General features: G+C 41.1%; 1 protein-coding gene across 7 annotated transcripts in view; it reads right to left on the reverse strand.

Moving 5' to 3' along the window:
* Nucleotides 1-12,682, reverse strand: part of RC3H2 (ring finger and CCCH-type domains 2) — a 63,784-nt gene extending 51,102 nt beyond the window's left edge. For 4 of the 7 annotated variants that reach the window (XM_070056508.1, XM_008273357.4, XM_008273358.4 and 1 more), the window contains exons 1-2: nucleotides 12,285-12,682; nucleotides 4,733-5,030 (exon numbers count right to left, since the gene is read on the reverse strand). In XM_070056508.1, coding sequence (XP_069912609.1) covers nucleotides 4,733-4,963 — 231 coding nt within the window. In that variant the 5' untranslated portion in view covers nucleotides 4,964-5,030; nucleotides 12,285-12,682. Of the gene's footprint in view, nucleotides 1-2,874; nucleotides 2,929-4,732; nucleotides 5,031-12,094; nucleotides 12,120-12,284 lie in introns of those variants that run through there. The other 3 variants (XM_070056510.1, XM_017350094.3, XM_008273356.4) reach the window with 3 other exon arrangements.
* Nucleotides 12,683-14,045: the final 1,363 nt, after the last annotated feature.

Below are 14,045 nucleotides of genomic sequence, written 5' to 3' on the forward strand. Positions count from 1 at the left end.
AACTATTACTTATACTTGGTAATAATCATGCTTAGAACAAAATTATAACAGAGATACAAGGAATCAAGAAGTTCATGGGAAATGTATAGTATGAAAAACTACATGGATTTCAAAATTTTTGCACATCAAAACAAACAAACTTAATTCCATTTTTTTCCATGAACTTTTTAAAGACCCTTCATAATACATCAGAACTAGTTAGGTAAAATTACAGCCAAACACCTAGCCATACTGTCTTCATCAAACAGTATTATACTTAATTGCAAGGGGTAGGGAGCTTAAAGAAGGGAAAAAGCAGGTAGTTCAGAGTACTGTCTCAATATTAATTTTTTGGGATTGATAACTGGGTTATAATTATGAAAGATGTTAAATTAGAGTAAGCTGTGGGATGTAATACAGGTTCCCCATACACTATTTAGCAACATTTTTGTAATTCTGAAAGTATTTCAAAATGAAAAGTAGGAAAGTTTTCCTACTTTCATGGATATTGTTTTTTTTTTTTTTATTCACTGCATTTAGCATCTTCTTACTTATATTATTTATTTGCTATATTTATTGCTTATGGTCTGTTCCCTCTTACTGGACTATAAGCACAAGACACAGAATTCTAGGACTGCTGTGGTGCAGTGAGTTAAGCCACTACATTTAACACCAGCATCCCATATCAGAGTGTCAGTTGGAGTCTGAATCTTGGCTACCTACTTGCATTCCAGCTCCCTGCTTTGTGTCTGGAAAAGCAGCAGATGATGTAGCAAGAAACTGAGACCTTGCATGGGAGATTCAGATGGAGTTCCTGATTCCTGGCTTTGGCCTGATCCAGCTACAGCCATTGTGGCCATTTGAGCAGTAAACCAGTATATGGAAGATATTTTTCTCTTTCTCTGCCACTCTTTCAAATAAATAAATCTTAAAAAGAAAACAAAACAATACAAAACCCCAAAACTCAGTGTTCTAAATCAAAGATAAAAATATGGATAGGGGCTGGCACCATGACACAGTAAGTTAATCCTCTGCCTGCGGTGCTGGCATCCCATATGAACGCTGGTTCTAGTCCCAGCTGCTCCTCTTCCAATCCAGCTCTCTGCTGTGGCCTGGGAAAGCAGCAGAAGATGGCCCAAGTCCTTGGGCCCCTGCACCCGCATGGGAGACCCAGAAGAAGCTCCTGGCTCCTGGCTTCAGATCAGTGCAGCTCCAGCCATTGCGGCCAATTGGGGAGTGAACCAACGGAAGGAAAACCTTTCTCTCTGTCTCTCCCTCTCACTATCTGTAACTCTACCTCTCCAATAAATTAAAAAAAAAAAAAAGTCTTTTAAAAATATGGATAAAAATTAGCTCTGCCACTTCTATGGGTGATCTTGAGAAAATTATTTAACTGTTCCAAGTCATAATTTCCATATCTGCAAAAATGAAAATACATGTTTCATTGTGCTATTATGAAAGTTCAGTTCAACAAAATTGCTTGCCTTTGTGTAGTTTAGATTCCAGTAAGGAGAAGTAGTGGCCAGTAAATAAGAAACATTTAAATAAAAGATAGTATGTTAGAAGGTACTCAGTAATAATTCTGCCACAAAGATAAGGGGGATTGAGAATGCTGGAAAGGTGTTACAGTTTTAACTGGGTGTTCAAAATAGGATTCCTTGGGGCCAGCCCTTTGGCATAGCAGGTAAAACCTTTGCCTACAGTGCCAGCATCTCATATGGGTGCCAGTTCAAGTCCTGGCTGCTCCACTTCTGATTCAGCTCTTTGCTATGGCCTGGGAAAGCAGTGGAAGATGGCTCAAGTGCTTGGGCCCCTGCACCTGCATGGGAGATCCAGAAGCTCCCAGCTCCTGGCTTCAGATCAGCCCAACTGATCAGGCTATCTGGGGAATGAACCAGCAGATGGTTCTCTCTCTCTCTCTCTCTCTCTCTCTCTGCCTTTCAAATAAATAAATATTCATTTTTTTATTTGATAGAGTTAGACAGTGAGAGACAGACAGAGACAAAGGTCTTCCTTCCATTGTTTCACCTCCCCAAATGGCCACTACAGCGGGAACTGCACTGATCCGAAGCCAGGAGCCAGGACCTTCCTCCTGGTCTCCCATGCAGGTGCAGACGCCAAAGCACTTGGGCCATCCTCCACTGCCTTCCCGGGCCACAGCAGACAGCTGGACTGGAAGAGGAGCAACCAGGACTAGAACCTGGCACCCATATGGGTTGCCAGCGCTGCAGGCGGAGGATTAACCAAGCGAGCCATGGTGCTGGCCCCAAAATAAATAAATAAATAAAATAGGTTTCCTTGAGAATTATGACATTTGCATAAAGAATTAAAAGAGAGGGACTGAATATCCTAGGCAAAGATACCAGTCACTGCAAAAGACTTAGGTGGCAATGTGCTTGGATTTTTTTTTAGAACCGGATAGGAGGCCAGTGTGGTTCAAGCAGAATAAAGACAGAAGCAGGAGATGAAGCTGAAAAAGTAACAGAAGTCACACTGCATAAACCTGTAGGCTATTTCATGTACTGACTGAAATAACATTTATATACAACACCGACACAATAACGGATCCATAGCTGATGCTAAACAAACAATAGCTAGTATTATTACAAAAATGTATGGCATTTCATCAGCTCTAAAAATTGCACTGCTTGAGAGAGATTTTTTACACTCCATTAAAAAACATGCTGCCAATTATAACATACTATCAATTATAGTTATACCTTGATTTCAGAGTATCTAACTCAATTATAATCATTGAAAATAGATTTTTGTGCTTGAAAAGAAAAACCTCAAATATCAAGATACTTAGGGAGTAAATATTCTAATTTAGTTCACTGAATTTTCTAGTAAGAAAATTTTCTAATCAAATTTCTAATAAATCAGAAAAATCCTTACTTTCTTGCTTTAATATGTAGTGCATGATGTACAGAATTTCATCTTCTTCCTCACCTGTAAAATGGGGATAATAACTACCTGAAGAGCTACGGTAAGAATTAGTAGTAACAATTGAATACTTACTATCATACCCAGCAAAGAGCAGATCCTCTTGAAATGAAAGTTATAAATTTAAGGTCTTGTTCTGATTCCATGAAATGATTACAAACGTGAAACACTCACTATAGCACATGTACATAAAAAACTATACAGAATTTATTACTGATACAGAATTTATATATACCGATAACAGACCTGGTTGAAGCTCCTGGCTTCAGCACAGCCCAACCCTGATTATTGTGGTCATTTGGGGATACAAGATAGAAGGCCCTTCTCTCTGACTTTCAAGTAAATAAATAAATCTTAAAAAATATATATATATATTCCTAAATAAAACTTATTTCCTCATTTCATATTAGTATCTAATTTAAGTGATGTTTAAAAACCCAAAACTCTCCAGTCAAGGGCTCTAGTTGATTGGTTTCCAGCTAAAGCTTTGATTACATCTCTTTTCATATCATCTGATGAATAAATATTGATGTATGCTTATAAAAAATGTTTTGCCAGCGCCGCGGCTCAATAGGCTAATCCTCCATCTAGCAGCGCCGGCACACTGGGTTCTAGTCCCGGTCAGGGCGCCGGATTCTGTCCCGGTTGCCCCTCTTCCAGGCCAGCTCTCTGCTGTGGCCCGGGAGTGCATTGGAGGATGGCCCAAGTGCTTGGGCCCTGCACCCACATGGGAGACCAGGAGAAGCACCTGGCTCCTGCCTTCGGATCAATGCGGTGCACCGGCCGCAGCGTGCCAGCCGTGGCGCATTAGAGGGTGAACCAACAGCAAAAGGAAGACCTTTCTCTCTGTCTCTCTCTCTCACAATCCACTCTGCCTGTCCAAAAAAAAAAAAAAAAAAAAATGTTTTGTACTACCATGGTATAGTGGTTAAGCTGTGCCTGCAACACCTGCATCCCATATGGGTGCTGGTTCGAGTACTGGCCGTTCCACTTCCAATCCAGCTCCCTACTAACATGCCTGGGAAGGAAGTAGAGAATGGCCCAAGTACTTGGACCCCTGTCACCTGCATAACATACCTGGTTGAAGCTCCTGCCTTCAGCCCAGCCTAACCCTGGTCATTGTGGCCATTTGGGGATACAAGATAGAAGGCCCTTCTCTCTAACTGTGACTTTCAAGTAAATAAATAAATCTTAAAAAAAAAAAAAAGCTTTGTACCAGCCAAAGTCACTAAGTTTTGATCACAATTTGAAGAAGAAACATATAACTAAAATGGAAGTTATTGTTTTGTAAAAAGATTTATGAGACATTATCTAAAGAAAATCTTTTGAGGCCAGCATCGTGGCAAAGCAGGTTAAGCTGCTGCCTGTGTGCTAGCATCCTGTGACAGAGGGCCAGTTCAGGTCTCAGCTACTCAGCTTCTAATCAGCTTCCTGCATAGTGGCCCAAGTGTTTAGGCCCCTGCCACCCAGTGAAGGGAAACTAGGCTGAAATTCCTGGCTCAGACATAGCTATTGATACCAACTGGGGAGTGAACCAGTAGATGGAAGATCTCTCTCTTTGTGAACCAGTAGATGGAAGATATCTCTCTCTTTTTCTCTCCATCCCCCTCTCTCGTCCCCCCCCCCCAATGCTGTACCTTTCAAATAAATAAATCTTTAAAAGAAACTTGTAAAGAACATAGAAATGAAAAACAGGTACATCAACATTTAGTTTTTATATTTCAACTATCATCAAACATACTTTGTAAACTTTAATGAACTTCAGTAATTATTATACATACATCAAATTAGTAAAATCTTGAAAACTTACCTGGGCTCCAACTAACTGGAGAAGTGCAAAGTTGACAGGAAGCACATCAATGTCTGTGTTGATGGCAGTCTGGTCAAAAGGACAAGCTTTTCGGTGAAGTTTATTCAAGCAGGTCTTGCAAACCGTGTGTGAACAACCTAAACTGATGGGTTTGTGCACATTCTCATCAAATTCATTATAGCAGATTGGACAGGACAGAAATTCTGTCCATTGAGCTGCCTGCACAGGCATTGTGGAAGCTGGATGCTCGGGTTAGCAGTCTAGCAGATCATTATTTTGCTGTGTAGTGTTTTGTAAGCTGGAAATGGACAAAAGTAAGAATTAACCACATATTCACCATTTGCTTTTTAAAAGTTAACTTGATAAGTCAACCATCCTTCAGAACCTGAGGTATATCTGAATTAAAAAATCCATGAAATTTCCGAAATTTTGCTCAGAAGCAATACCCTAATAATTTTTTGTTAAATGGATTTCAAACAAGCAGATTTAACTTTCCACATACCATTTTTAGAAGCAGAAATCACCTGAGATTACCCTTTTTAAGTATTCTCTTGGATAACTACTACCCAAAAACAAATCAAGATCTGGCCTACAGGTTAGCAAACTTTTGAAACTATTGACATGAACTATATTATAGTAAGTCAAGTGTGAAGAAAATAGTCTTGCCACCTGAAAGAGGAAATCTGTGGTCAGAATTTGACTGGAAGGCTAACAGAGGTCCAGAAAATCAACAGGGAAGAGAAGGTTGTGATGACAGAGTGTTTGCCACACATGAAAAAAATGCTAGCTACAAAATATGGTGCCAAAATAAAGCAGAGAAAATAAATTCCAAAATTTTATAGATTCACTATAATACATCTGACAAAACTATAATTTAGTGATTGATACATGTATTCCAAATCTGTAAAATCCAATGAGGAAGGCAAACAAGAATAAAATACTATTCTCAACTAATAGTTCTAAAACAGAAAAAAAAGTGAAATATAAAATTCTTTGCTTTAATTCTACATTGGAATTAAAAACTAGAAAGGGATACAGAGAAATAATTGCAAGAGAATTTTTCTCATTTCTAAAATTAAAATGTCCCCAAAATTACTAGTGAAATAAAAAGATTTAATAGCCAAACTATACTCTCTAACTTGAACATTCTACATTTCACAAATTTCTGTATCTTCCAATTCAAAACTTACATAAGTCTGACAAATGCTCTCTGGTGAACAAAAAATCTAGGTATTTAGGGCAGTTAAACAGCCAATACTTTATTTCATGGGAATGTCTACCAACCCACATATATTAATTACACAGAAATTAAGTATTCTAAAATCTAGTCAGATTCAGGAGAAAAAGGTATATAACTGAAAGTATTCCCCATTATTCCAATAAGCAAATGAAGAATTCTATGAGTCTTTATTGAGCTTTTACATTAACAAAGACATATTTTAAAAAATATCTTGAGACAAATGAACTACAGAACTTGCTATATAAACTTTTTCTTTATATAGTTTATATGTAGTTATATAAACTATATAAAGTTGCTACACAAACTTTTTCTCAAACAGCTCTAATGCAAAGTGTCCAATATCTCTATTTTCAAACAAGTGAAATCTTGCATGCTACAAATTAGTTTATACCTTTCACCTTCACATTGTCCCACTGATTAAAGTCATCAATTAAAAGCTAGTCAATTTGCTTGCAACATTAGAGGTGAGCACTAAACAGGTGAATTCTAAAACTAACATATTTAATGTTCAATTTTCTATGTTGTAGTCTTTGAGGAAGACGGAATTCTACTACCAAGAGCCCAATTAGTTAATAATTCAAGTTAATATATTTTTTCATAATGGTCACCTGTGTGGAAATGTTAATTCTGGGTTAGTGGATACCTGGCCACTGGGAAATAGGAAACTAAGAGCAAATACTCTTTCCTTAGTTCTCAACCATCATCCTGAAATGCCTTAGACAGAATTCATTAGTGGGTAAGTCATTCAAAGTTTCAGTTAAACTGAAAAAATGCTAATCTTTGATATTTCCACCTACTACATAGTTTTAAAATGTTTCAACTATAGTATTCCAGAATATACTTAATATCTTTGTTACAGTAGCCTTTATGTGGTCTATGTATTAGATCACCAGAACTTTTGATATACTAATGCTGAAAACATTTATCTCTACCAGAAACTGAACTAATACCTTTAAAATATAAACAAAAAGCTCTGACATAATTTTTGCAGGGAAACTACCGCCTGTAGCACCATCATCCCACATGGGTGCCAGTTCAAGTTCTGGCTGCTCCCTGCTGAAGCACCCGGGAAAGCAGCAGAAGATGGCCCAAGTCCTTGGGCCCCTGCCACCCACTGTGGGAGAGACCAGGAAGAAGCTCCTGTCTCCTGGCTTTGGCCTGGCCCAGTCCAAGTCACTGTAGCCATTTGGAGAGTAAACCAGCTGATGAAACTTCTGTCTCTCCTTCTAACTTTTTTTTAAGATTTATTTATTTATTTGAAATGCAGAGTTACAGAGAAGCAGAGAGAGAGAGAGGGAGGGAGAGAGTCTTCCATCCGCTGGTTCACTCTAGAGATGGCTGCAACAGCCAGAGCTGGGCCAATCCAAAGCCAGGAGCCAGGAGCTTCTTCCGGGTCTCTCACTCAGGTGCAGGGGCCCAAGGACTTGGACCATCTTCTACTGCTTTCCCAGGCCATAGCAGAGAACTGGATTGGAAGTGGAGCAGCCAAGACTCGAACCGGTGCCCATATGGGATGCTGGCACTGCAGGTGGTGGCTTTACCCGCTATGCCACAGTGCCAGCCCCATTCTCTAATTTTCAAATAAGTAAATCTTTGAAAAAAATAAAATTTTTGCAATAACTGCCAAATTTCCTCCTGCTATATATCAATTCTGAACTATACTTACATAATCAGATATAAGAAATGTTTTGATTTTTAAAAAATGTTCAGTACTGTTACCAATGAACTGTAGATTCTTCAATTAGTATAAAGGAATTAATTAAAATAGAATAAAATTTATCTAAAAGAAGGAACCATACAGTCCATTAAAATGTTTAATAAAAACATTTTTGTGACTACTAAAAATCATAATACTCTATTATCTTTATAGTTTATTAAATAAATTATAAAAAACAGAGAGCCAAAACACATATTTATGTTTTAAACTTCTAATGTAACACATCTTATACTAACCCATTTGTATGGAAGTCTACATTGCTATGTTAATACTAAAATCCTGCTACATACAAGCAATCTTCAAAAAGTTCACAGGATGTGGCCGCTGCTGTGGCGTGGCAGGGTAAAGCCGCCACCTGCAGTGCCAGCATCCCACGTGAGCGCCAGTTGCAGTCCTGGCTGCTCCACTTCTGATCCTGCTCTCTGCTATGGCCTGGGAAAGCAGTGGAAGATGATCCAAGTCCTTGGCCCCTGCACCTGCATGAGAGATGCAGAAGTTCTCGCCATTGTGGCCAACTGGGGAGTGACCAGCAGATGGAAGAGGTCTCTCCCTCTCTCTGCCTCTGCCTCTCTGTACCTCTTTCAAATAAATAAATCTTTTCCTTAAAAAAAAAAAAAAGTTCATGAGAATGCATATTATTAAAAAAAGATGGATTTTTTTAAAAATAATTTGCATCATAAAAAAGAATCTTAAAAGTTTTTTTTTAAATTTAAATGAGAGCCAGATAAAGAGGGAAAGAGCGCTCCCATTCTCTGGTTAACTCCTCAAATGCTTGCAACAGCTGTGGCTGGAACCAGGCACTGGGAACTCAATCTGGGTCTCCCATGTGTGCTGCACCAATCTAGGACTTGAGCCATCGCCACTGCCTTCTAGGGTCTGCAGGGGCAGGAAGCTGGGGCACAGCCAGCAGTCCAGCCCAGGCCCTCCAATCTGGGGCATGGGCGTCTTAACCCCAAGGCCAAGCCTGCCCACTTTACCTTTTAATTCCATTCTTCCACGAACTTTCTGAAGTATCCTCATATACTCCAGAAGCACTTCGAAATGAAATAACATAGATTTAAAATCTACAACTCTAGATACCTAAAAGGACTACTTAAAAAAACATTCCAATTGTTGTATTACCTAATGTTAAGAATTCTTTTTTAAAACTAGAGGACAATAACGCAAAGGAGTGAGAAATGCTAAATTAGAGGGGAGAGATTACACAGATTTTTCACTCAAGTAATTTTTCAGGACATAAGTTCCTGGTTGAGTGCTAACTCACAAAACAGGAAGAGTAATAGGCATCTCTCATATGATGCAAATTACAAACTGCTTAATAAGAGCAAGCTGCATAGCAGCTAAGTACTTTCATTTTCTGTTATTAGTCCACCATATTATGCAGACAATTCAGGACAATGCACTTGATTTTCAAACACCAGAGTAAAGTTTATGCCTCTTTCACTGTAAAGCACACACACGTGTGGAAATACATGGTATTCTTTTACAATTCTCTATAAAAATGTAAACATTAGGGACTCAGGTCTGTTAATCAAAATAATCATTGTTTCCATTCTAGTTAACCTACATGAGGAACATAATGAGCTACTAAAATGGACTGTAACAGTACTTCTCAATTCAGAAAACTGAAAAATAGCTATGGACTGAATATTTAAATGATCTAAGTACAATTCAGATCTTAATCTAAAAAAAACAAACAAACAAAAACATCAGAAACAATCTGTAAGCTCTAAAACAGCATCCTAACATATCAAAAGGATGGAAGAAAAAGGAACTGAATTACAACTTTTAACACTGCTATTACACATGACTTGGGTGGTAGTTATGAAATACATATTACGGAAGTTTTACTTCTCAAATATATGATGGAATGGAACTCAGTTTTTTAAAAATAAGTATGAGACACAACCATCAATGCATTCTTACAGGGAAATAATGGAACAACCTTCTATTCTAATTAATATAATAAAGTTTTGCTTCGTTAGTGATGTGTAGGCTTGAAACACAGTGATTTTTAAAGGGCTTCTGCATAACTTTATCATCTCATTACCAAACCTTTTAGTCCTTTGACTATTCTGATTACAAGAGAATTCTATCAGCAAGTTTTTGGTTTTCATAGGTCTACTTTTATTAATTTTTTACTTGGAAGAGTAGTGCTGCTCTAAGACAGCAAAGTCCAATTCAAATCTAGTGCAAGTAATTTAAAATTTTCTTACAGTAAAGTTAAAATAGAAAATAGATGAAATAACATATTTTCGTTAATCCAATTTAATCAAAATATCATCTCAACATGTAACCAAAATAAAAATTGATATAAAAGTTGCTTTGTACTAAGTCTTCAAACTCTGGTGTATATTTTGCACTTACAGCATATCTGGATTCACACTAGCAACATTTCAAGTCTTCAACTGCCACACATGGCTATTTGCTAACATTGGACAGTGCAACAGTAGAGTACTTAAGAATATAAAGTAATGGGGTGAGAAGTGTCACTATGTTCTGAAAACTCTATGTATGAGATAAATGAACTTTGTTCCACTTATACAAATAAAAAATGTAATTAAGAATATAAAGTAATACACAATACAAATTCTTAAGAATTTTGAGGTAAAACACACTTAAGAAGGCTGTCAAATTAGAAGAACCTGGTCATAATCACAAAACTTACAATATTCATTGAAACTGGGTGCAAAATATAAATTTATTTTTAACGTTCAGATAGCTTTTTTTTGACTAAGTTTCCCTGTTCTATCACTAGAAAGTTAAACTCCAATCTATCTCAACCAACATGATAAGCAATTACTTATTTTGACCTTGTTGTTATTTAGCATTGTTAGCTGTTGCATATAATAGAGAAGTTCTGTTTTTGAATATAAAGTTCTGAATGTAAAGGCAAATGCACTGCCGAAAGAACTTCTGTTGACTAGTTTCAAACTACAAGACAGCAAATCAGAAAAGCAGAAAGTGAATTAATGAAAACATGAACAAAGGATGTCAGTCTTCCTGTCAGGTTAACACAATACCACATCAGAAGTGACTGAAAAGGATCCACTCGTGGACACCACTGCAGTGAAATTCTCACAGAATAAAAACTTGGTTGAACAATAACATTTGATCATCTAAACATGACTAATATATGCTTAACATTTTGTGCTTCTAGCCATTTTTCAAACTCCCAAATGTGGAAAACACTCATCTCATCTCCAAATCAACAAAAATGGAAACGTTGAAAAACAATCTTTAACAGGATGTAATGGCTCTGTTTCTTCAAGCAATGAATGTGGAAGTAAACAATATGAAGGCAGGGACCTGAGGTTAGCAGAGTGGTGTAGCTCTTCAACCAGATAAAAGAGGACAAGAGAATCCACACACCATTCTCAACGATTCAGAAAGTCTTAACTAAGTCTATACATTGAACCATAATATGCACCATCTAAGTAAAACATGCTTTCTTTTGTTTTCCGGTAAAATTCTATCGCTTTGGTGTAGCAACATTAGCTTTCTCCACCTGATCAAAAAGTTCTTATTGGAACTTTGACCACCACCACCTCCGCCCCCCCCCCCCCCAAAAAAACAAAACTGAAAAAGATTGCTTAGATTGCTTAAGCACTTCACTGGGAACACAAAATCATTCTCATCCCAGGGGGTGGCGGAGAGCAGCAGAAATTAAAAACAAGGGAACTGATGAGGATGACGAGTAGGAATCAGGGAAGAAGGGGAGCCAGGTAGTTATGGAAATACAACACGGGCTGGGAACCACTGGGTTCGCTGCACTTTGTCAGTGAGGACGGGAGACTATTGTGGTGTGCAGGTCGCATCCGCCGGGGCCTGACCCCCTTCCCCTGGGATCCGAAGGGTGGAAATGACAGCTCCTTCCTTCCTGGGCGCTCAGCGCAGGGAAAAGTAGAGCTGGTAGCCTGAGAAACAAAGATGCTTTCTACCATTCTTCTAAGATGGTGGAAGAAGCTCCTCAAGAGGCTTCCCCAAGAAGGAGAAGGCAAAGAGGGAGAGCAGAAAGCCAGGGCAGGGCCGCCTGGCTGTGTTCGTGCCACTGCTCCAGTCACATCCCCCGAGCGAGCAGCCGCTCCGGGCCGGCCGTCTCCCCCGGGGACGGGGCGCCGCTCTCCCGGGGCATTGTCTGGCCGGGGTCCCTAGCTGCCACTCCGATCGCCTCCACCATCCCTGCGGCCAGGGTCTCTAGCAGCCCCGGGGCGGAAAGCCCGAAAGCTAAGAGAAGACTTCGTTCCGAGGACCAAAGCCTCTCTCCCCGGCCGGTGCAGAGCGCGGAGAGGGAAGCCTGGCCTTGGCTCGGGTGGGTTCCGCGGGGGTCAGAGGCGGCCCCTCGGCCAGTGTCGAAGGAAGGTGGCCATTGGAGCCAGTCGCTCCGCATCGAAAACAGCCCTACCCGACAGAGGGGCCTCCCTAGGCCGCGGGTTCCGTCCGAGTGTCAGGTGCGGCCCTCAGGTCCCCAGCCCTCGGGGCGCCGGCGGCGACAGCGCACAGGCCTCCCGGCAGGGACGAGGCTCCCGGCCCGGCAGCGGGGAACCGGGCACCCGGTCCGGGGCCCGAGCCGCATCGTGCCCGCCCCGCCCTACCTGAGGGGGCCCGGGCGGGGTCGCTAAGGGCCGCTCCCGGGAGCCCCGCGACGGCGCGGCTCGGCGACGGAGGCGCCTCGTCTCGCCGGGGCAGAGCTCGGCGGCGGTTTCACGGCCTCAAACTCCATCGGGAGCTACAGGGACAGCCCCGTTGGCGGCGGCGAAGGCCGCGACGGGGCCTCCTCCTCCTCCTCCCTCCGCCTCCTCCTTTTTCTCCTCCTCCTCCTCACCACGGAGGCGGACCTGGAGGGATCCCGACCCAGATCTCGCGAGAAGATACTCCCAAGATCACGCGAGATTACGCAAGCCCGGGAGTTGGGGAGGTGGAAGGAAAACGTAGTAATCCCCGCCACCTAAACTGCGCATCGTTTGTCTCCGGTCGGGCGGATCCGCCTCCATCACGTGAGGAGGGAGCCGTGGAGCATTGTGGGAGGCGCTGTGAGGAGGACTAGGCAAACCGAAAGGGTTGATGGGAAACTCCCTGCACGTTCATCTGCACCTCGAGCGAGTGTCTGCGCCCATCGTGCAAAGAGGCGCTGTTAGGAAGAGTCAGATGTATCTGTTGCGATCTACTTCCCTCTGCCTTCATGAAATGTTGGCGAGATCCCACAGGCCCTCTACACAGATGTCAAGTAATCTCCCAAGGGCAAAATCCTAAGTAAAACAGAACAAGCGTCTGCTCCGGAGGCCCTTCCACATCCCTGTCTCTTTATTGAAGGGAAACTTCTAATCTCAACAGCTAACAAAGATAAACATTTAACCACAAATTCTATCCATGTATCTAAATATTTGTTGAGGGATTTTTCACAGCATACTAGCAGGCAGGAATCACACCGTCGCCACAGATGAAGAATCAGCCTGGGAGTAGGGATGAAGGGAGTAGGGATGAAGCCACTTGGTATATGTTTTATTTTAATATTCTATTTCATTTAGTTCTCAAAATAACCCAAAGGGCAGATTGTGTGTGTCCTTTGTTACTGATAAGAAACTCAACCGCACAGGTTAACGACCATGACTTCTAATAAAACTCAAAACCTTCCGATGTGAAATCAGAAATCCACCACGAATTAAAAGTTGTAAAAATAACTTATGAACTATAATAAACTTTTAAAATGAGGTTATTACTGCCTGCATGGCAAGCAAAGATGTAGTTTTGGAGATTCAGGCTTTTCTTACGCATTGCTATCTTTTTCATTCTCTTCTGTGAACTATATGCAAATCTAAGAGAAACATCATCCCACTGTCCAATCAACTGAGACAAGCACATATTATAGACTCGGTATTTCTTAAAATCAATGATTAAAATAATAGCGGGGGGGAGGGGCGGCCAGCGTTGTGGCATAGCAGGTAAAGATGCCACCAACAATACCAGTATCCAATATGGGTGCCTATTCTAGTCCTGTGTGCTCCACTTCCTACCCAGCTCCCTATTAATGACCTGGGAAAAGCAATGGAAAATGGCCCAAGTGTTGGCGCCCCTGCCACCAATATGGGAGACCCAGGTGAAGCTCTTGACTTCTGCCTGGCCCAGTCCTGGCAGTTGTAGCCATCTGGGCAGTGAACCAGCAGGCAGATGGAAAATCTTTCTCTCCCTCTAATTCTGTTTCCAATAAATAAAGATATTTTTTTAAGTTACATGCAGAGGCCGGCGCCGCGGCTCAATAGGCTAATCCTCCACCTTGCAGCACCGGCACACTGAGTTCTAGTCCCCGATGGGGTGCCGGATTCTGTCTCGGAGGCTCCTCTTCCAGTCTAGCTCTC

The sequence above is a fragment of the Oryctolagus cuniculus genome, chromosome 1 (genome assembly GCF_964237555.1).
Source record: "Oryctolagus cuniculus chromosome 1, mOryCun1.1, whole genome shotgun sequence".
Lineage (NCBI taxonomy): Eukaryota > Metazoa > Chordata > Mammalia > Lagomorpha > Leporidae > Oryctolagus > Oryctolagus cuniculus.